Raw genomic sequence first — 23,445 nt, forward strand, 5'->3', positions numbered from 1 at the left:
GATCCAAAATGATAGGAGAAGACAGGAGGGGGAGGGATGGAGCCAAGAGCTGGACAGTTGATTGGCAAAAGGGATATGAGAGGGTCATGGGACAGGAGGCCCAGGGAGAAAGAAAAGGAGGAGGAGGGAAGCCCAGAGAATGGGCAAGGGGCATAGTGAGAGGGACAGAGGGAGAAAAAGAAAGTGTGTATATAAATAAATAAATAATGGATGCAGTACGGGGGGGGAGGTGGGGCATTAGCGGAAGTTTGAGAAGTCTACAGGGGCACAATTGAGAGCATCCTGACTGGCTGCATCACTGCCTGGTATAGGAACTGTATCTTCTTTAATCGCAGGACTCTGCAGAGCGGTGTGGACAGCCCAGCGCATCTGTAGTGTTAACTTACCATGATTCAGGACATTTACAAAGACAGGTGTGTAAAATGGGCCCGTAGGATCATTGGGGAGCCAAACCATCCCAACCACAATCTATTCCAGCTGCTACCATCCGGGAAACGGTACCGCAACATAAAAGCCAGGACCAAAAGGCTCTGGAACAGCTTCTTCCACCAGGCCATCAGTCTGATTAACTCACGCTGATTTGAGTGTATTCTATGTTACATTGACTGTTCTATTTATTATAAATTACTCTGCACATTGCACATTTAGATGGAAATGTAATGTAAAGATTTTTACTCAAGTATGTGAAGGACATAAGAAATAAAATGAACTCATTCATTCATTTCCTCCAAATAAATGGGAAGATGGAAATCATTTAGCCTCAGGTCTTCAGCCTCAGCCCTCACAATAAACTCAGTTTCAAAGATACTAGCTTCATCCGTCTCACTGGCAAATTTCTCAGGTTGAACTCGATTGTTCACAAACATAGAGTCAACTATGACTCTAAGCTGAGTTTTTATCCATGTCCACATTATCAGTAAGACTGTCTACATTCACATCGGTAATATGGACCATCTCCTAAGAAACAGGTTCATCCAGTTCTGGCCTCTAAACCATACCTGATTTTAATTGTTCTTCTATTGGTGGGCAATCCTTCAGATGACAAATTCCTATGATCTCAATTCCTCTCTGCCTCTTTTCCTTCCTTCAAGACATTAATGAAATCCCACCTCTTTGATCAAGCTTCTGATCAAATACCTTAAGTAGTACAGTGTTAAATCCTGTTTATTGTGCATCTTTAGCTTTTTTTAATATATAAAACTACATCAGATACACCATTATAATCCTACAAAAAAAAAGAAAATGCTTGAAAAACTCAGCAGGTCAGGTAGCATCAATGGTAAGCTAAACAGTTTTGTAAGCCTTTTGGATTTGTGACCCTTCTGATTTTCATTATACAGTGCTTTGAAAAAAAATGCTCCGCCCTCACAACTATTTTCACATTTTACTGTCTCGTTTTCTACATTTAAAATATATCAAAATAGGATTTTTGAGCTAATCTACAAAACATTGTGCATCATGTTAAGTTTAAAAAAATTCCAAAACCTATCAATAATTTATTTAAAATTAAAACAAATATGAAGTTGAAAAAGTATTCATCCCCTTTGTAATTTCTACACAAACTTTCCTAAGGTGCAATACTATATATTATCTTATCGTGTCTCCCAATTTGTTGATGTAGAAGATTGCAGGATCACCTGAATAAATAACCCCTCTCTCTACAAGGTCCAACAGTATGGCAGCTTTTCAACAGAGCAATCCAAAATTAAGACAAAAGAACATTCAAGACAAATCATGGAAATGATATTAAATAAGCACAAATCTGGGAAAGGTTACAAGACCATCTGAAAGGTACTGAACATACATCAGAGCTCAGTTCAGTCCATCATGAGAAAGTGGGAAAAATATGAAACCACAGCCACTGGGTCAGGCTGCCCCTCTAAACTTATTTACCGGAGAAGAATGGCACTTGTAAGAGAGGCAACTGTGACACCAACAGTCACTCTGAGTGAGGTGCAGAAACCAGTGGCTGCAATTGGAGATGAAATTCACTGCTCTAAGGCCTTGCACAACAAAGGGTATTTATGGACGAGTGGCAAGGACGAAGACCTGGCAAAATAAACATTAACTTGCCCATAGAGATTTGAAAAGTGTCACTTAGAAGATACTGTAAAGATGTAGAAAAAGGTCTTGTGGTTGGAACTTATTGGCCTTGACACTGAACTGTATGTATGGTGTAAATCTAATACTTCGCATCAGTCAGGTAACACCATCCCTACTGGAAAGTATGGTGGAGGTAGTACCATGCTATAGGAATGCTTTTCAGCATCAGGGACTGGAAATATGGTCAGGATTGATGGGAAGATGAATACTGCTAAATGCAGAAAGATCCTGGATAAAACCTGCTAGCCTCTGCCAGAAAGCTTAACCTGGGGAGAAAGTTTGTCTTTCATCAGGGCAACAATCTAAAGCACACTGCCAGAACCGCGGATTGGCTTCTAATGAAGAAAACTGATGTCCTTGAGATGCCCAGTCAGATTCCTGACCTTAACCGGATCAAACATTTCTGGCAAGACCTCAATATTGCTATCCACCACCGCTCCCCAACTAACCTGGTACAGTTTGAGCAATTTTGCAAGGAGGAATGGGCAAATCTTGCTCCATGACATTGTGCAAAGCTAAGAGACTTATCCAAAAAAGACTACTGGCTGTAATGGCTGCGAGAGGTGGTTCAACTAAAAGGGGGTGAATACTTTTGATCTGCTGGCATTTCAGCTTCTAAATTTTTAGTTTCCTATATTTTAAAACGACCCGGCTGGTGGTGCATAACATCAGGGCCGGACTCCAGAGTGAAGGTTCCCGAGTTCAAATCCAGTCGGGCCACTCCCGGGCACGCCTTCCATCTGTGCCGGGTTGAGTGTCGAGCTTGCAACTCGGCCTAGTAAAAAACAGACTGTGCTGTGAGAAGGACGTGACGGACCACTCACAGAATCTTTCCTCCAAGACAACCACTTGAAAAAGTGGTCGCCAAGGCTCTGGCAGAGTATGGCACAGAGAAAAAAAAACAACCTTAAAATTGTCCTTTTTTTGTCCTCTACTGTGAAAAAAGGAGCATGTCATCACAAGTAAAAATTCTTAGTTCAATTGACTAAAATCCCTGGTTATAATACTCAATTATGTGAAGAAAGGATTGGGGGCTGAATACTTTTACATGGCACTGTAATCTTTAACTTTGAAATGGGCATTAAATAAATAAGGATTTCTGTAAGACAAATACTCTGGCAAATGCAAAACTTCTACGGAGCACCAACAAAATTTACAGAAACAGTTTATTTTTTATGTTGCAATGAATTTCCATAGCTTATAAGAATATACTTGAATATTATATAAGCTGAATTGTGTTACAAGGCAGCTTTGAGAAGGAACGTGGGAATTGTATGTCAAGCATTATGTACCCTTCAGCCCTCAGAAAATTTTATATAGAGTGCTGGAATTCAAAAAGTGCTGCCACTGTGTGGGAAGCTGCAAGACTGTTGTGTAAATATTATAGTACCAGATGACTCAATATAGTTGAGTGATGAAAACGAAGGGGTGACCTTCCTAAGAGCTGATCACTAAGAAGTTGAATGCATAGACAGAGAGAAACCATTTTGATGGGCGAGTTGAAAACAAGGGAGGATAAGTTAATATACATGAATGAATTAATTAGCAAAATTAGGGAGAATTACTTGACAGAATGCAGTGGAAAACTTGAACTCTATTGTGTAAACATCTGTTTCTGCTTTGTGGGGATGAGAAGAGGCAAATGAAAATTCAAAACTGCGACTTATCATGGGAAATTATGAATGGAAATATATGAAGGGAAATGAAATCAACTTAGATAAATAGGGATGGGAACCTAACAAGCAGGGACAATGAATGGCTGTATTATCTCAATTGTGGAATCAAAACAATGGCACTGAAGATAATTCCATCAGCATTAGAAAATTCATCTTTAATTCCATGAGAGTTAGTTAGCTCCAACATCTCTGTACCATTCAGTACCATGAACCTTAAATTGTTATGCTGAATCAGAAATTTTACAGAAGCTTGCAGAAATTAAGAAATTAATTTCTATCCCTAAAGGATCTGGTGTAAAAAAATTGAACTCACCATTTTAATAGCTCCACCTTTCCCACGGTTTTTTGTTAATGTTAGTACACGTACCCGATCAGATCCGTACTTCTTAGAATACTTTAGACCGACCTACAACGGGTTTAATCAGAAGATGTCATAAGATAACCAATCTGGCAAAGTTCCAGACTTAATTTTAACAAGATTTCTCTGCAAGTTGTGGCACCAAGTTCAATGCCACTTTTATGTGCAATAAATTACACTGTATTTCTTCTTACAATAACCTTAATTTAATTGATGAGCATCCTAAAAGTGAAATACTAGTCATCGGTGCTGACTTTACAAAGGATCAATTACTGGTTTTTCTAATAATGGAAGAAGCTGCAGAACCATTATCAGAATTCCAGACTGTAATTATGATTTTGCTCTTTATCTTAGTTTCACACTCTGAAGTAGAAGACAGCATTATATATTGGCTCTATTAAAGACTGTTTTTAGCTCAATGGATAGTGCACATGAATAACTGTTGTACTCAGCAAACTTTTCAGAAGCATTAATCATGAACATCAGGCTCCTTCAAAAACAAATGGTTCCTTTAAAAACATGAACTGCATGAGTTTTTTTTTTAAACATTCTGCTTTTTATAGCTATCAAAAGGAGAGATATGTACATATGCCTTTTCATTCATTTTTTTTCAGATAGTGTGATTTTATGTTGCAAAACAAATAAAAATAGGAAATGCTATTGACACTCAGTGGATCAGTAGCACGTAGTGAGAAAAGTAGATGATACTTCAATGTGAGCCACTCTAAATCTCACCCCTTGACTGGAGCATATGCCCTTCAGTCTTATGCGTCTCCACAATGGCAAAAGAATCCTACTCTCTATGTCTCCAATAATTTTGTACACCTGTATAGGGTAACTCCTCAGCTCTTCTGCTCCAAGGAAAACAAACAACCAGACTATCCTATCTTTTCTAATAGCTGAAGCACTCCATCCCAAGCAATATCCTGATGCATTGCTACCAGTGCAAACATGACCGTCTTATGATGTGATGATCAGAATTACAAGCAAAGCTCCAGCTGACCCAATGTTTTATAAAGTTTTACCATAATCTCCATGCTGTTATATTCTAGAGTCAGAGAGACAGCAATGGAATCAGCCCTTTGGTCATTCACATCCACACTGACAATCAACCAAACTAATCTGATGTTAATCCCATTTTTTGTTGTTTTATTCTCTCCACATTCTCATCAGCTTCTCTCTACCAGATTCCACTGTTCACCTACAAACTAGGGGCAACTTACACAGGTCAATTAACCTACCAACCTCACATCAAGAGCACAGGAAGTAAACGGGGAGTCTAGTGCCATGACAACAACCTTTTCCTCAATGTCAGCAAAATTAAAGAGCTGGTCAGTGACTTTGGGAAGGTGGTGTGGTTTGAGGTGTACATGTTCCTCTTTAAAACAATGGTGCTGAAGTTGAGAGGGTTGAGGGCGTCAGATTCCTTGGGGTGAACATCATCGATATCCTGTACTGGTCTAACCACGTTGACACCATGGCCAAAACAGATCACCAGTTCCTATACTTTAATCAGGAGGCTAAAGAGATTCGGGATGTTCCCATTCAACCTAACCAATTTTAATTGATGCATCAGAGAAAACATCCTATCTGGATGCATTATAGGACTCGGCATGGCATGTGCTCTGCACTTAACTGCAAGAGACTGCACAGAATGGTGGCTACAGTTCAGTTCATCATAGAAACCAGCCTCTCCTCCAGACACTGTTCATACTTCTAGCTGCCTCAGTAAAGCAGACAGCACAATCAAAGACCCCACCAGCCATTCTTACTTCTCCCCACTCTCATTAGACAGAAGATACAAAAGCCTGAAAGCATGTATCACCAGCTCAAGGACAAGCTTCTAGCCTACTGTTATAAGACCACTGAACATTTCTTGTACAAAAAGGTGGACTGTTCACCTCACAATCTACAGTACCTTGTTAGGAATTTGGATCTCTCTAGAACATGCAGCAGAAGTGCTACACCTACTCATTCACCTCTATTCAGGACCCTCACCTTCCAGATGAGGCAACACTACACCTGCAAACCTGTTGGGGTTGTCTACTATACCTAATGATCCCAATGCGGCCCTTCTACATTGGTGAGACCCAACTAATAATGGGGGACTGCTCTGTTGAGCACCTCTGCTCCATCTGCAAAAAGTGGAATTTCCTGGCGGCCAACCAGTTTAATTCCTGTCCCCATTCCTGTGTCGGTCCACAGCCTCCTCTTCTGCCACGATGAGGTGACTCTTGGGTTGGAGGAGCAGTACCTCATATTCCGTCTAGGTAGCCCCCAACTTGATGGCGTGAACATTGATTTCTTACCCACCCCACTTTTCCCTCCTTCTTCTTCAATTCTCCACTCTGGCCTCTCACCTCTTCTCCTCACATGCCTATCACCTTCCCCGGTGCCTGTTTCTGCCCTTTCTCCTATGGTCCACTCTCTTCTCCTCCAGCCCTTTGCCTTTTCCACCTATAATCTCCCAGCTTCTTACTTCATTCCCCCTCCCCCACCCACCTGGCATCACCTATCATCTTCCAGTTTGTCCTCCTCCTCCTCCACCCATCTTCTTATTCTGACATCTTCCCCATTCCATTCCAGTCCTCATAAAGAATCAAGCCGGAAACATCAACTGTTTATTCATTTCCATAGATGCTGCCTGACTTGTTGAGTTCTCCAGCATTTTGTGTATTGCTCTGGATTCCCAAGATCTGCAGAATCTCTTTTCTTTATGATTTGCTGCTCCAAAGTGAAGTCTCTCAAGGAATGCCTACCCTGAAGAAGTTTAATTCTTCTCTTCGACGAGAGTCCAGTGATACCCTTTCTCACGGCTCCCCCTTTGTGATCCTTGCTACCCTTCCCATGTGCTCATCTAGTCTTGCTACCACAGCTCTCCATCACCAGCCATGGACCTCTCCAACATTTTACCCTATGCTGGATCTATACCTTCAGCCTCCAGTTCTTCTTCCTCACATCCAAGAAAGATCAGAAGATCACCCATCTCCAAACCGCAGCCCCTGCCATCTCCAACTTTGGTTTTGATGGATACAGTTGCCAATTCTGGCTTCAATGACTCTGGGTGGCCCCAGACCACAGATCACACCAACTTCAGTTCCAACAACCCTGGATGCCTTCACATCGAGAATTACGCAGCCTCCAGTTCCGATCTTAGCTGCTTCCACCTCCAGGCTGAGACCTTTCTTGCTGCCGCTGGGCCCCTGGGATCCTCTTCCACCACCAGTACTCTCAAACCAGGGTCTCCAAGGCTCCCCCATCATCTCGTGGGTCCTCAGAGCCTCCATTTTCCTAACATCCTACCTACCCTGAACTCCCAAATACTCCCCTCTCCTCTGACACTTCTCTGTACTCCATTAAGGGACTAAGTGTTTTTCCTTTGGTTATTTTTTTTACTGCAGTATTAAGTATTTTCTAATTGGTTGTCTCTTGTCTACATATTTGAATGGAATTTGGGTAAAAAAGTAGCTGTTTTATGCCAAGCACCATCTTTAGTTTCTTTCTTCTTTAGATAGTAGACTCCTGTCCATTTGTTTCAACTTCCCTTTGTTCTATCAACTATTAATAAAGCAATCGTGAAGCAACAAATCTCATGCCTTGTTCCTGACTTTTAAAAGAACCTTGGATTTAAACCCCTGATTCCAAAACTTTTCCTGTCATCTGCATACTTACCAATCATGTTTTTATATTCACAACCAAACTGTTAATGCATCTAACAAACACAAAGGGTCCCAGCACCAATTTATTCACCATTGATCACAATAACAATCCTCCACCATTGTAGGACCAGGATAACATTGCATCCATTTTACCAACTTCTCTTAGATTCCAAGGATCTAATCTTTTTGCCCAGTTTTCCATATGGGACCTTGTCAAAAATTATACTGTAATAACTACATCAATGATACTGCTCTCATGAATAGACTTTATTACCTCTTCAAAACAGTCAACGAAATTGCAGATAGGGTCTCCCCCTAACAAATTTAAGCTGCTTTTCCACATGTAGATTAATCCTGTCTCTCAGCACTTTCCCCCTTAATGTTTCCAAACACTGACATTAGACTCACAGATTTGTAATCATTGGCTAATTTTTGTTGCTTTTCTTCAAAAAGGTACCATATTTGCCCTCCTCTAGTCATCTGTCACCTCATCTGTGACCAGTGAAGATTTATAAATCTCTGTCAGGGCCCTAGCAATCTTCTCCCATAACAGCTATTTTATTGAACCAGAACACAAGAATTCTCATAGACTTGTTTTGGATCGTTCTTACCTCTGTTGTTTTGTCTTTGCTTCCATCATCTACCACAATCACCTCATAAGAAAATGAAGAGTCTTTCTTCTACAAGGAGAAAAACAAAATGTTAAAATGTAACTCTCTTTAGGTTTTATATCTGAAGGTGTAAATTGTTAGATAATATTTCATGTCACATATACATAAAATATAAAATATGAACTGAATATTTCTTAGAAAAGGAAATTTGTAAAGGTATACTTTAAAGGACACAAGAATGGGATGAGGTGCTGAAAGTTGAGGAGCTAACATTACAGTTATAGACACAGTAGCTTTCTTTGCTACAGTTCAATAACTACCCCAAAATAAAAATGAGAATGTATTAAAAAAAAGGTAAAAACCCAATTGAGCTCTTCACATTTTAAGGACACCCAAATAAATCCCAAAGTCATGAATGAAATCAATGAGCAATAATAAAGTAAACCTCAATACCAGTCTTTGTTCCAAATATTCTAGCGCCTCATCCATCATCAGAGGTACTGAAATTAAAGAAAAAGCACCAGTAGATGAGTATTTAGATTTAATTTAAATGTGTTATTTAACAAGATTTCTCTGCATTAAAATTTAGGGAGCACTACAATTCAACTCAGAATACACTGGTCATATTGCAAATAAAGAGTACCATCTTGCAGACTGCAAAATATAGAACACAAAGGTATTGTGGAAGCATTTAACAGTTAGAATGAACTATTTCGTGGAAAGTAAGACGAGGAATAAAAGTGGTAACAAAGGATGTCGGGAAAGGAAGTCAATGGCTGTAAACACAATGAAGAAATATTAATTACTGAGATGAATAAAAAGACTTGTAGCACAGTAAATCAAGATTATTGTTCTTTAATTTCTGTTGTCTATTCCAATCTTTCCATTTCAGTATTTGACAGGTGAAGCAAGGTGTAGAACAGAGGGGTCCACACTTTTCTGAGGGTTTGTAAAGTTTATTTCAATTACAACTTGAGTAAAGCTTGCTACATTAATCAACAATACCATTACAGAGCATCAAAATTATTGACACAACTGTTGCTGGCAGAATCTCAGATGGTGACAAAGAGGTACAGTATACAGGACTGAGGCAGATCAGCTAGTTGAGTGGTGTTGCACTCAACATCTGTAAGACCAAGGAATCTGTAACACACTTCAGGAAGGGGAATTTGGGAGAACATACACCAGTCCTCATCGAGGAGTCAGCAGTGGAAAGGATGAGCAGCTTCAAGTTCATAGGCATTAATATCTCTGAGGGTCTACCTTGGGCCTGAAATATTGAAGTGATCATGAAGAAGATATACCAGTGGAAGTTTGAGAAGGTCTGGTAGGTCACTAAGATCTCTAGCAAATTTCTACAAATGTACCGAGGAGAGAATTCTGAGTGGGTGCATCACCCGCTGGTATGGAGGTTTCAATGCTCAGGGTCCAAAACAGCTGCAGAGGGTTGTAAACACAGCCAGCTCCATCATGGGCATTTTCAAAAGGCGGTGCCTCAAGACAGCATACATCATTGGGGACCCTCACCACCTTCTCATTACTGCCATCAGGGATGAGATACAGGGGCCCGTAGAAACACTCAACATTTTAGGAACACCTTCATCCCTTTTGCCATCCGACTTCTGAACGGCCCATGAACGTGACCTCCCTACTTTGCTGTCTTTTTACAGTATTTATTACAGTAACTTTAGTACAGTGATTTTTGCATATTGCACTGAAACGCCGCAACACACAAATTTCTCAATGTATATCAGTGATAATAAACTTGATGCTGCTATGCAATTGATGCTTTTGATAAATGTAGAGCTTGCATTTCTGTACTCTCAGGAAGTCCTCCATCACTTTACAACCGAAGGTAATCGCTGTTGTAATAACGTAGGACATGTGGCACTCACAGCAATCTCCCACAAACATAAATATTGGCCAAGCAACCAGAACATCCCATTTTGTCCCCAGCAAAAATGGTACCAGAGAGGGATACAGCACAATACAGTTTATTTGGCTGTCCATGTTGGCTACATTTTTTTACACTAATCTTCCCTAACCAATTTTATTCTCTCTACATTCACGTTAATACCCCTCAGAATCTGTGACTCACAACTCATTAAGGGCAATTTACAGTGACCAATTAACTTACCATCTTACAGTCTATGGGAAGTGAGGAAAAAATCCACAGTACTTGGAGAAACCCACATGGTCACAAGGAGAACAGAGGTTCGGACTGAACCAAGATCACTGATGCTCTGAGGTAACAGTTCTACTATCTGCACCACTGTGCCTTTCCAATTGTGTCACAGAACCTCTATTTAACATATTTGCAGAACAGCACTTCCAACAGCACAGCATCCTCTGTTTAACAGTCGAGAGTCACCCTCGGTTGTGTGCTCAGTGTGAAGAAGACGCCAGTGAACCATTTCATTTTTATATATTCACATCATGGAACTCTAAAATATGAACAATTTATCTTCTTTTGAAAGCTGGACATGTATCAGAAACTATAGAAATATCTATTTACATTTTTCCCAAACTGTCTGAAGAATCACAGCATTCAAAGAGGAAAACTTACATCTTTGTTCTTCATTATAAGATGGGACAATAACAGACAGTTCCTTAGTGGAAGGATCATGGATACTGGGGAACAATTCCTTCCCAGCAGAATTTTGATTCAAGAAATATTTTTCTTTCTCTCCACGAGCAAGATTTGGCATTTTTATAGCTGTCACATGCACAATAAATACAAGCTGCAGGGGAAGAAAAAGACAAGAGAATATTAAGACTGCAAAACAGATCATGTAAAACATGAGGAAGGACCTTTGCTTTTACTTTACAAACCACATGATTCTCAAACAGTGAAATTCAGCATTTGGTGTACAATCAAGGAGCAATGACACGAGTCACATTAATTAATGATACAAACGGGAAGAGGTCAGTTAGCTTTCAAGGCTGTTCTTATGCTATCCATTTAACTGCATCATCTGCTCTGCCATCTGAGATTTCAACTTTTCTCTTCCAGTATTTATCCAATTTCCTTTTGAAACCTACTGAATCTGATTTCTCGGCCTTTCCAATTCATCATACTAATGAATAAATATCTCCTAGGATATTGCTAGTTACCTTAAAATTCTGTTTTCAGATTATAAATCTAAGTGGGCTCTTCTAATATACAGAATGCAGTTTCTGTCCAGTGAGTGTAAAGAAAGTTCAAAGTAAATATTATTATCAAAGTACATATATGTCACTATATACAACACTGAGATTTATCTCTTGGTAGTAAGTGTAACAGAATCAATGAAAGACCACCCAACTAGCGTGTTTAACCAGAGTGCATTATAAATGGCAGCGATGCTTCACTACCAATGCTTTCTATGCCCACTTTGAAAAGACAACACAGGTGTCGCCCGCTTTTCGAAACCTCGCTGTTACAAAAGACCTACATTAGTTACCTGTTTTCGCTAACAGAAGGTGTTTTCACTGTTACGAAAAAAGCAGCGCGCACCCCGAGCAGCCAAGTTCCTCCCCCGGAACTGCATTCTAGCCGGCATTGCTTAAACATGTGATTGTGAGCAGCCGTTAGCAAGTTGAGTTCTAAGGTATCAGAGAAGCCGAAAAGAGCTCGTAAGGGTGTTACACTTAGTATAAAACTAGACATAATTAAGTGTTTCAATCGTGGTGAACGAAGTAAGGACAAAGTGAGTTTGGCTTGTGGAAGTTGATGAAGATAATGTTGAAGAGGTTTTGGTATCCCATGACCAAGAACTGAGAGATGAAGAGCTGATGCAATTAGAAGAGGAAAGGATAACTATCAAAACCAAATGCAGTAGCGAATGGACCGAAAGTGAAGTCGTCCAGGAAATGAACGTGAAGCAATTGCATGAGATTCTCACTGCAATGATTGCAGAAAAGTACGACTTTAATTTTGAAAGGGTATGTAGGTTTAGGGCATATTTGCAAGATGGTTTGAGTGCTTACAAAGAACTGTATGATAGAAAAATGCGCGAGGCTAAGCAGTCAAGCATACTGCTGTTTCTCAAGCCTTCGACATCAGCCACAGCAGACGACGAACCTCGACCTTCAACATCGAGGCAGGCAGACATAGAAGAAGATGACCTGGCTGCCCTGATGGAAACAGACGACGATGAGATGACACCCCAGTGTCCCACCACCCCAACCCCCGGGCCGTGGACCGATACATTGCTGTGGAGAATGCAGCGGTAGCCAGGACGCACCCAACACATCTTTAAGAAAAAAGCCGAAATAAACAAGCTAATTAATTAGGTGTCGCCCGGCACATAAATGTCGGCCCAGATCAGAGGCGATTGCCAATTGCATCACCCTCTGATCTGGGTCGACATTTACGTGCCGGGTGGCACCTAATTAATTAGCTTGTTTATTTCGGCTTTTTTCTTAAAGATGTGCTGGGTGCATCCCGGCTACCATTGCACCTCTGCATTCTTTGCGGATCGGTATCGATCCGCAGCCTGGAGGTTGGGGACCACTGCACCACCCCAACCTCCGACGACTCAGCCTAACACACCATCATCAATGTGCTTGGCGCTGTCTTCCCGATTCCGGTAAGTGATACCACACTGTACATACATTATTTCTACTTTATATAGTCTGTGTATTTTTATGTGTTATTAGGTATGATTTGGCAGCTTCACAGCTTAAAGGTTACTGGAAAGAGTGTTTCTGCCGAGAACGCTTACGTGAGATTTTCACTACAGAGAACAGTGCGGCAATGATTGCAGAAAAGTATTTCTACTTTATATAGGCTGTGTATTTATTATATCGTTCCTGCTTTTACTATATGTTACTGTTATTTTAGGTTTTATGTGTTATTTGGCATGATTTGGTAGGTTATTTTTTGGGTCTGTGAATGCTCACAAATTTTCCCCATATAAATAAATGGTAATTCACTTTACGACATTCCGGCTGCTTACGAACCGTTTCATAGGAATGCACTACCGTCGGATGGCGGGGGAAACCTGTAGAACGACAGCTGTGAGGATTCCTGAGCACCCGGTGACCCTGTGAATTCTGTCTCAGAGGCTGATGTCAGGCCTTCTTTCAGGAGGGTGAACCTTCCCAAGGCAGCGGACCACGATGGAGCACCTGGTAAGGCTCTGAAAGCATGTGCCAACCAACTGGCAGGTGTCTTGAAAGATGTTTTCAATCTCTCACTGCTACGGTCAGAAGTTCCCACCTGCCTCAAAAGGGCAACAATTATACCAGTGCCCAAGAAGAGTAGTGTGATTGGCCTTAACAAATATCATCCAGTAGCACTCACATCTACAGCGATGAAATGCGTTGAGAGGTTGGTAATGGCTAGAATCAACTCCTGCCTCAGCAAGGACCTGGACCCATTGCAATATGCTAATCGCCACAACAGGTCTACGGCAAACGCAATCTCAGTGACTCTTCATGCGGCCTTAGATCACCTGTACAATAAAAACATCTATGTCAGGATGCTACTCATTGACTATAGCTCTGCATTTAACATCATTATTCCTACAGTCCTGATTGAAAAGCTACAAGACCTAGGCCTATGTACCTCGTTCTGCAATTAGCTCCTTGACTTCCTAACCAGAAGACCACAATCTATGCAGATTGGTAGTAACATCTCCTCCTCACTGACGATCAACACTGGCACACCTCAGGAATGTGCGCTTAGCCCACTGATCTACTCTCTCTATACCCATGACTGTGTGGCTAGGCATAGCTCAAATGCCATCTATAAATTTGCTGATGATACAACTATTGTTGGCAGAATCTCAAATGGAGACGAGAGGGTGTACAGGAGAGAGATATACCAGCTAGTTGAGTCGTGTCGCAACAACAAACTTGCACTCAATATCAGTAAGACCAGAGATGATTGTGGACTTCAGAAAGGGTAGGACAAGGGAACACAACTGAATCCTCAGCGGGATCAGAAGTGGAGAGAGTAAGAAACTTCAAGTTCCTGGGTGTCAATATCTCTGAGGATCTAACCTGGTCTCAACATATCAACGCAGCTATAAAGAAGGCAACACAGAGGGTATATTTCACTGGGAGTTTGAGGAGATTTGGTCTGCCACCTAAAACACTCAAAACCTTTTACAGATGTATCATGGAGAGCATTCTGACAAGTTGCATCACTGCCTGGTATGGGAGGGCGACTGCACAGGATCAAAAGAAGCTGCAGGAAGTTGCAAAATTTGTCAGCTCCATCATGGGTACTACCCTCCGTAGTACCCAAGACATGTTCGAGGAGCAGAGCCTCAGAAAGGCAGCACCCTTCATCAAGGATCCCCACCACCCAGGACATGCCCTCTTCTCATTGTTACCATCAGGTATGAGATACTGAAGCCTGAAGGCACACACTTTGTGATTCAGGAACAGCTTCTTCCTCTCTGCCTTCTGATTTCTAAATGGACATTGAATCCACGAACACTATTTCACTTATATTTTTAATACTATTTCTGTTTTTCCACTACCATTATTAATTATGTATATATATAAAACTGCAATCTATTTTATTTAATTTTCTTTTCTCTTTCTATATTTATCAGGAATTGCATTGTACCGCCACTGCGTTAACAAATTTCTCAACCTATGCTGGTGATATTAAACCTAATTGTGATTCTGAAGACAAATGGAGAAATACAAAAAGAAACAGTAATACAATAATATAAATAATTAAGCAATAAATGTCAATAGCATGAGATGAAAAGTCCTTGAAAGTGAGTCCATGGGTTCTGAAAACATTTCAATGATGGGACAAGTAAAATTATGTGAAGTTATCCAGTTTGTTCAAGAGCCTAATGGTTGAGGGGCAGTAACTGTTCCTAAAGCTACACTTGATCTTAGCCAAAAGGCCGAGAAGCGATGCTGGTGCTGCGAGTCAGAAGGCTCTTCTACCTTCGTCCTGATGGCAGCAGCCAGAAGAGAGCATGTGCGGGGTGGCAAAGGGTCCCTGACGATGGATGCTGCTTACAAGTGACAGCATTTCATGTAGATATGCTCAATGGTTGAACGGACTTTACTCGTAATGACTGGACCGTATTCACTACATAGTGTAGAATGGGAATATGATGAGCAGAGCAAGTCATAAGAGGCTCGTTTATTTTAGAGTTCAAGTCTTTGCTGTTTGAATTTCTTAACTTTTATTGTTTTACATTTGGAGTTTAGTTAGTGATAAATTATCTGTCATTAGGTCGTAAGCTGTAATTAGCCGTTGGCAATTTGAGATGTCCGATTTAAAACTTGGCACACCTAGTAATACCTCTGCGGATTTGGTTAATACATAGAGTGCAGCTTTCCACTGAATGTGAAAAGTTTGGTGAAGCCAAGGTAAGCGTGCTGCTTAGTATTCATTTTTAAATTTAGGGTCAGATTAATAAAATAATTACTTAATTGTGATTGAGTTATAGGTAAGATTAAATAAAGGGACTATAAAATCAGAATATTAAATAATTAACATATTTAACAAAGGAATTGGAAGGCACAGTAACATTTCTCACATGCTTGAATGGAGAGCTGACACCTTTTGCCTGTTATCCCTATGCTGTGTGGATGTCTCAAGTGACTGATGAGATGACGTGTGTAGGAAATACCTCAAATGACTAAGCTCAACATTAGGATTTTTGAAGTTGCAGTCACTATAGGGCACGGGGAGAATGAGTGTTTTATGGATTGTACGTTTCAAGAGATGGCTACAGAAGGGATAGCTACAAAAAAAGGGCAGAAAGAGCAGGAGTCTTTAATATGTGTGTAACTTTGGTCCTCAGCATTACAGACTGGTGGAAGTAACGCTACTTTGAAGGAATTAAGTCCAGGACTTGACACCAGGTATTAAAGGAATGGGGGTGCTGAGGGAGGTGAAATATATGTTATGGTCATAAAAGATTCCATATTAAGAGTGGCAGACAGATATATCATCAGCCATTAATATCAATTCCACATGATGTGCAACTTCCCTGATGATAGGGTAGAGGTTAACACATAGGGTGCTGCGTATTCTCCAAGTGTGGGGAAGGAGAGTGCAAGGGAGAAGTTAAAACTAAACTTTGGTATCAGTTATATAGAAAGAAACACAAGAGCTTAGAGAGCAGAACTTCTGCTCTTAGAGTTGGTCATCTCTGGATTATTCTCAACACTGCATGCTGGCAAATACAAAAACAAGACTGAGTGGATGAAGAGATGGTGCAGAAAGAAGGGTATCTGGGATTTTGTGACCTGTGTTCCCCTCAGGGTGATTCTCTAACACTATGTTGGGAGTGGGTCTAAACTATTTGTAGGGCAGAATCAGAATCAAGTTTAATATCACTGGCAAATGTCATGAATTTTATAGTTTTGTGGCAACAGTACATTGAAATAGATCATAAAAAAAACAAATTACGATAAGTACTTATAAAAAATTAAATTTGTGCAAAAAGAGAGGGGAGGAAACACAGGAAGTGTTCATGGGTTCATTGTCCAATCGGAAATCTGATGGCAAAGGGGAAGAAATGGCTCCTGAAACGTTAAGTGTCTATCTTGTGGCTCCTGTACCTCCTCCCTGATGGCAGCAATCAGAAGAGAGCATGTCCTGGGTGGTGAGGGTCCTTAATGATGGATGCCACCTTCTTGAGGTATCGCCTTTTGAAGGTGTCCTGGATGCTGGGGAGGCTCGTGCCCATGATGGAGCAGGCTGAGTTCACGACTTTCTGCTGCTTTTTCCGATCCTGTGCAGTGGCACCTCCGTACCAGACGTTGATCCAGCCAGTTAGAATGGTCTCCACAGTACACCTTAAATTTACGAGCGTCTTTGGCTACATGCCAATTCTCCTCAAAACTCTTAAGGAAACATAGCTGCTGCCATGCCTTCTTTATAATTGCATCAATATTTTGGGCTCAGGATAGATCCTCAGAGATGTTGACACCCAGGAACTTGAAACTGCTCACTCTTTCCGCTTCTGATCCCTTCAATGAGGATTGGTGTGCTTTCCTTTGCCTTGCTCTTCCCGAAGCCCACAATTGGTTCCTCGGTTTTACTGACATTTGGTGCAAGGTTGTTGCTGCGACACCATTCAACCAGCTGCTCTATCTTGCTTCTGTATGCCACCTCATCACCATCTGAAATTCTGCGAATAGTGGCATGGGTGGCAAATTTATAGAAAGCGTTTGAGCTGTGCCTAGACACACAGTCATGGGTGTAGAGAGGGTACAGCAGTGGGAGGGCATCCTTGAAGGGCACCAGTATTGATTGTCAGTGAGGAAATGTTATTTCCAATCTGTACAGACTGTGATCTCCTGTGAGGAAGTCAAGGATCCAGTTGCAGAGGGAGGTACAGAGGAACAGTGATCATCATATTATTGGTTTAGAATTGGTACAATGAAAGGATATTGGCTATCCTATGATAAAAAACAGTCAACTGGAAAAGGGGCACTTTCTATAGGATAAAAGGAGATCTGGCCTGGGTAAAATAATTCGGGTACAATCTATAAGGGACAGAAGTATGACAATTAAAGCCCCAGATCCTGGGATGATCAATGAGAAAAAGTAAAACAAAAGATGGACAACACAAACAAAAACCAGGCAAGCTATAAAGTTCAGAGGGGAAGTTTAAAAAAAAAACTGGAGAAAGTATAAAGAGAATACAAACACCTTCTATATACCTGAACACAGATTGAGTGGCAAGAGGTAGGGCCAATCAGGGATCAAGAGCAAGATCTACTCCTGGAGGTAGAGGGCTTGACCAAGGCGGCACTAAACGAATACTCTGTATCACCCTTTAAGGAAGATGATATCGGTGAAGTCATACAACAAAGGAGCACGTAGTTGAGAAACTGAATGGGCAGGAAACTGACAACCAGGAGGTGCTAGAAAGGCTAGCTGTATTAAATATGGATAATTGTCCAGTTTTAGATTACTAATGGAAATGAAGGTGAGAATTGTGGAGATATTGGTCAAAGTGGTATATCAGTCTGGAGGATGGCTTGCTTACACCCTGGTGTTGTGGGTTCTGAAGTGTTGATGAGGCCATTGTAGGAGCCACAGACCATTCCACAGATGGGGCAAGAGGAACTAGAGAGGGCATGCAGGAAGCTTGTGAACTGTTACCACTCTAGAGACATGACCTCCAGCTCTCAAATATTCTTTCTGCTCTTTGAGCAATTATGGATCACGATTTCTCTATAACATAGGATCCACACAGCCCATCAAATCTTTGCTAGTTCACTGAGCTATCCCGTTTCCTGATCTTGAATTTATGGAGTCTAGTAGCACAGTTCAGTTGAGGAATTATGGTCACTGAAGGCTACACTAAGGTGGGATAAGAGTTAGCAAGCCTAGTGAAGTTGGGACAAAAAAAATTAGCGGCTATATTGATGTAGTATGTGAGAACATACATAGCAGCTCAGCTAAGAGGTTGCCAACAATGGTTAAGCTGGATATAAAACTTCTAAATGGAACGTAATGGTTTCAAACTCAGTGCCTAATTTGTATGTATAGGATGGCAGAGGAGACGATGGCGTGTACAAAATCTATTAAATTGATGTGAAATCCAACATTTTTTTCTCAGCTTCCGTTCAGATTTAACCGTACCAGAGGAAAGCCATTATCTTAGCTCTTTCACTGTTTGAAACAAGTCACCGAGGAGTTTCAATCTGCTTTAAGCGGTGTACTTTCCATGCATTTTCCCAAGAGTTTTAACTGTAAAGACTAGAGCAATTATGCAGAAACACGACTCATGGAGTGGATGGACCAAGTGTCGGACAGATGATATATGGAAAGGCCTACTAAGCTTGACTGACGGAGCGATGCAAGGGAAGTGGTCATCCAGAACATGATGACTAATCTCACAGCAGAATAACTCGGTGGAAGAGAGTTTGCAAAAGTTGACTGGCCATCATTATGAACGGCCTGGACCAGACTCACCAGGGCCAGAGCTGTAAGAGCGAGAGCCAGTAGGATCTGCAGCACCTCGACCAGCTCCATGCTCCGTCGACCGGCTGCAGCCACCGGACCCGGGACGCCTCAGGTGTTCTCCGCCCCCGCGGAACATTCGACAGCAGCGTCGTGGCAACCGCGCCAGCCTATGAGAATGAAACAGCGAAGCGGAAAGGGTCCGGAGCCCGGAGCCAGGAGCTCCAGGTGACAGGAGAGGCCGGGCGGAGAGAGCCTTGGTGCACAGGGCTATCGCCCCCTGCTGCACGGGAGCTTGCGCCGTCCAATGCTCGCTATCTGTCACCGCAGCCATGGAAACCAGGTATCGACCAGTGCACCTGACACCTTCGTGCAGCAATGCTGCCCCAATGCACAAATACCCTCACTTGCAGCTCATACCTGTGCATTTAAATCCGCTCAGCACTTTGTTCTGAAATTTCCACCTCTTTCCCCAACCAGGCTCCACATTCGACAGGAACAAATCTCTGCATTCAGCCCGAAAAGCCCCTTAACGTGGTTGTAAATTTCGACAATACAGTATTTCTTTATTCTTTTAATTCCTGAGGTTACAGCACAAATTTGTTTCCATGTTGTAATTGTTACATGGTTATAAATTTGCTCAATCACTGCGCGTTCTACAAACCCTGCAGTCTGACTTTGCTGCACTCCCTCTGTAACAAGTACATCCTTTCTTACTTTAAAAATGTACACAGTGTCCACCGAGATCGGATACAATTGCAAAAAGGCTTCCTTCCTCCTGTATTCAATAGCGTAGCCAATTAGCAGTCGCATCCTATTTTTAAAAATATTTATCTACGGTATGTGGGTTTTGCGGGCTGAGCCAGGATTTACTTGCCCAACCCTGGCGACCCTTCCAAAGATTGCTGGTGAACTGACTTTTGCTGTAAACCTTCAGATGTGGCTGGCATGTGGCTTGGAGGGCAACTATTAGGCTGTAGTATTCCTGTGGTTAATGCCTTTTTTTCTCTAACTGGTAGAGGAAATGGGTTTATAAGGTGTTGTCTAAGGGGGATGCCATATTCCTGCAGTTTCCTAACTAAGACTCAGGTTGGACCCAGCTTAGCTTCAGACAGTTAACTCATTTCGAGGGAAAGCAATGATGCTAAGTCAAGTTTCATGTTAATTTTTTTTGAGTTAATCTTAATTGTAGTTAATTGTTTACTTAAATGTGATTAAACAATTTAAAGAGTTTTACATGTTTTAATTGTTTTACCAGCAAATCTGAGATAGTTTGAAACTCAAAACATTTAAGAGGCTGTGTAGTCAATAAAATTGTGATAATCAATTGTTAAACTATTTCTGGGGACAGGTGTTTCTACTTCTGGCAGGATGGGCCTGCACTGTGCAGGTAATTGTCGTTCAGAAGTGTGGCCCGCCAGAACCATTGCATAGACCAGATGTAAACTGTGGGTCATATGTTGCATATTGTGGGAAAGAGCTGATACTCGAAACACACAGCTGTGAGAGTGTTTTACTGTCAGTGTTACCTTGTGAAGGAAATGCTAAATTTAACTCCCTTTGGTCAAGGTACTAGGTTGAGGTGTGGGCCAAAGGCTTGTGCCTGGATGTCCATGTCCACATTGTCTGCTGCTACTCTGGAGCACCACTGCAAAAAAAAGTGAAGTTTTGATTTTAATGAAAATAAAACTGTCGTGCCAACTACCCAAACAGACAGACAAAATACAGGTTTAGGTACACCATAAAACTCCTCTACACTGTCAAATCAAACATTCCCAGGCCAAACACAGTGAGTTGATTCTAAAAGCTGTTACACCCACCTCTTGAGAAATGGAAATACATGATATACTGTGTTGCAAAGCCCAATCCATTATTTCATGGATGCCAGCTATCCTGACATCTGCAAAGTCCCCATTGCATTTGGCCAGTAGTGTTGAACTGTATTTTACCAGCCACCAGGGAAAAATTAAGGACAACAGAAATCTGCTCCTTTTGAAGAGAGCAGCATCAAAGTGAAGATTATCACTTAAAGTTGAATGGGACTAATCCACAGTTGCTGTTGGATTCTGAGGGATACCGATTTATTTTCTTGGAATTTTGAATAGCAGTGTGGGAGAATTTGGACTGGAGCAGTTGTAAGAGTGTCACTGTTCTGTCCTAATCATCAGATTTACAAACACTTTGGAGTTTAGAGACGTATTCATTTCTTTGTCGGAGATGCCAAATAAAACAATATGGAGTTTTTAAAACATTACAGAATACACAAAACCAGCTCCCTCTATCCTCAAAAGCTATGGAAGTGTATCAGAGGTGTTCCTTGGGTGCCCTGGTCAATATTTCTCTCTCAAATATCAAGGCAGAATTGTAATGATAATGTATGTTCACTTAAAAGTAGATGGAAAGAAGTTTACAAATGAAGTCGTTTTGCATATTTGTAATGTGGCAAAAGTAAAACGTTGATATGAAAGTACCAGTAAAAGTGAAGCTTAAACATATTGGCACACTTCTGACAGCTGTACACTTGTTCTGACAGGGGACATAATGTCTGTGCCAGCTCCCAGTCCAATTTCCCCTCTTTTCCCTGTAGCCCTGCATTTTATTCTTTCTCACATGGTCAATTCCCCTTTGATTTATTTAAAACCATTCACATCCATTACAGCGTTTTTGTGTTGTGGGATGAAACCAGAGCACCCAGGGAGATTCAGGAAGGACATGCAACTATACAAAGACCCGAATTAAGGTCAGCATTGATGGAGCTGGGGTGGGGGCATGAGTACTAACCACTGTACTACACACCACCTAGTTACAGTAGCCTAGGCGAAATTTCGCATCCTTGGACCTTAAGCATTATTTGCAATCATTAAATCATGACTCCCAAAAGGGGGCAATTAACATGAAACACTGACAATCAACACTGGCGCACCTCAGGGGTGTGCTTAGCCCACTGCTCTACTCTCTCTATACCCATGACTGTGTGGCTAGGCATAGCTCAAATACCATCTATAAATTTACTGATGATACAACCATTGTTGGTAGAATCTCAGGTGGTGACGAGAGGGTTACAGGAGTGAGATATGCCAACTAGTGGAATGGTGCTGCAGCAACAACCTGGCACTCAACGTCAGTAAAACGAAAGAGCTGATTGTGGACTTCAGGAAGGGTAAGACGGAGGAACACATACTAATCCTCATAGAGGGATCAGAAGTGGAGACAGTGAGTAGTTTCAAGTTCCTGGGTGTCAAGATCTCTGAGGATCTAACCTGGTCCCAACATATTGATGTAGTTATAAAGAAGGCAAGACAGCGACTATACTTTATTAGGAGTTTGAAGAGATTTGGTATGTCAACGAAAACACTCAAAAACTTGTATAGATGTAGCGTGGGGAGTATTCTGACAGGCTGCATCACTGTCTGGTATGGAGGGGCTACTGCACAGGACCGAAAGATGCTGCAAGAGGGTCGTACATTTAGTCGGCTCCATCTTGGGTACTAGCCTACAAAGTACCCAGGACATCCTCAGGGAACGGTGTCTCAGAAAGGCAGCTTCCATTATTAAGGACCTCCAGCACCCAGGGCATGCCCTTTTCTCACTGTTACCATCAGGGAGGAGGTACAGAAGCCTGAAGGCACACACTCAGTGATTCAGGAACAGCTTCTTCCCCTCTGCCATCTGATTCCTAAATGGACATTGAACCCGTGAACACTACCTCACTTTTTAAATATATTATTTTTTGTTTTGCACGATTTTTAACCTATTCAATAAACGTATACTGTAATTGATTTACTTATTTAATTATTATTATTTTCTTCTTCCTCTATTTTATGTATTGCTGCTGGGTTAACAAATTTCAGATCACACGCCGGTGATAGTAAACCTGATTCTGATCGGCACCGCTTTGTGGGCCGAAGCACCTGTACTGGGCTCCATGTTCGGACGACACGGAGCCATGGTCGATCCTCTTCCGCGGCCTCTGCACCCGGCTTTAGCTTGTGGTCGCTCCTCAGCACATTCAACAGAAAATAGATTAAAATATAAAGAACACCACTGCGGAGAGTTGAGCTTAATCGCGGGGTCTAATGTGGAATTATTCGAATTTAGTGAGTGTCGGCTGCGGGTATTCTGTTTTTCGGGATCGGTGACATGTCGAATATGC

At 41.5% G+C, this 23,445-nt stretch overlaps 1 protein-coding gene across 4 annotated transcripts in view; it reads right to left on the minus strand.

Annotated features, from left to right (window-relative positions):
- alg5 (ALG5 dolichyl-phosphate beta-glucosyltransferase) overlaps positions 1 to 23,277 on the minus strand; it is a 39,851-nt gene extending 16,574 nt beyond the window's left edge. The window contains exons 1-6 of one of the 4 annotated variants that reach the window (XM_063054348.1): positions 23,167 to 23,277; positions 20,822 to 20,940; positions 10,974 to 11,148; positions 8,861 to 8,907; positions 8,408 to 8,476; positions 4,093 to 4,185 (exon numbers count right to left, since the gene is read on the minus strand). In XM_063054348.1, the coding sequence (XP_062910418.1) occupies positions 4,093 to 4,185; positions 8,408 to 8,476; positions 8,861 to 8,907; positions 10,974 to 11,115 (351 nt within the window). In that variant the 5' untranslated portion in view covers positions 11,116 to 11,148; positions 20,822 to 20,940; positions 23,167 to 23,277. Of the gene's footprint in view, positions 1 to 4,092; positions 4,186 to 8,407; positions 8,477 to 8,860; positions 8,908 to 10,973; positions 11,149 to 13,351; positions 13,664 to 13,694; positions 13,846 to 19,304; positions 19,546 to 20,821; positions 20,941 to 23,166 lie in introns of those variants that run through there. The other 3 variants (XM_063054347.1, XM_063054346.1, XM_063054349.1) reach the window with 3 other exon arrangements.
- Positions 23,278 to 23,445: the final 168 nt, after the last annotated feature.

Source organism: Mobula hypostoma, chromosome 7 (genome assembly GCF_963921235.1).
Source record: "Mobula hypostoma chromosome 7, sMobHyp1.1, whole genome shotgun sequence".
Lineage (NCBI taxonomy): Eukaryota > Metazoa > Chordata > Chondrichthyes > Myliobatiformes > Myliobatidae > Mobula > Mobula hypostoma.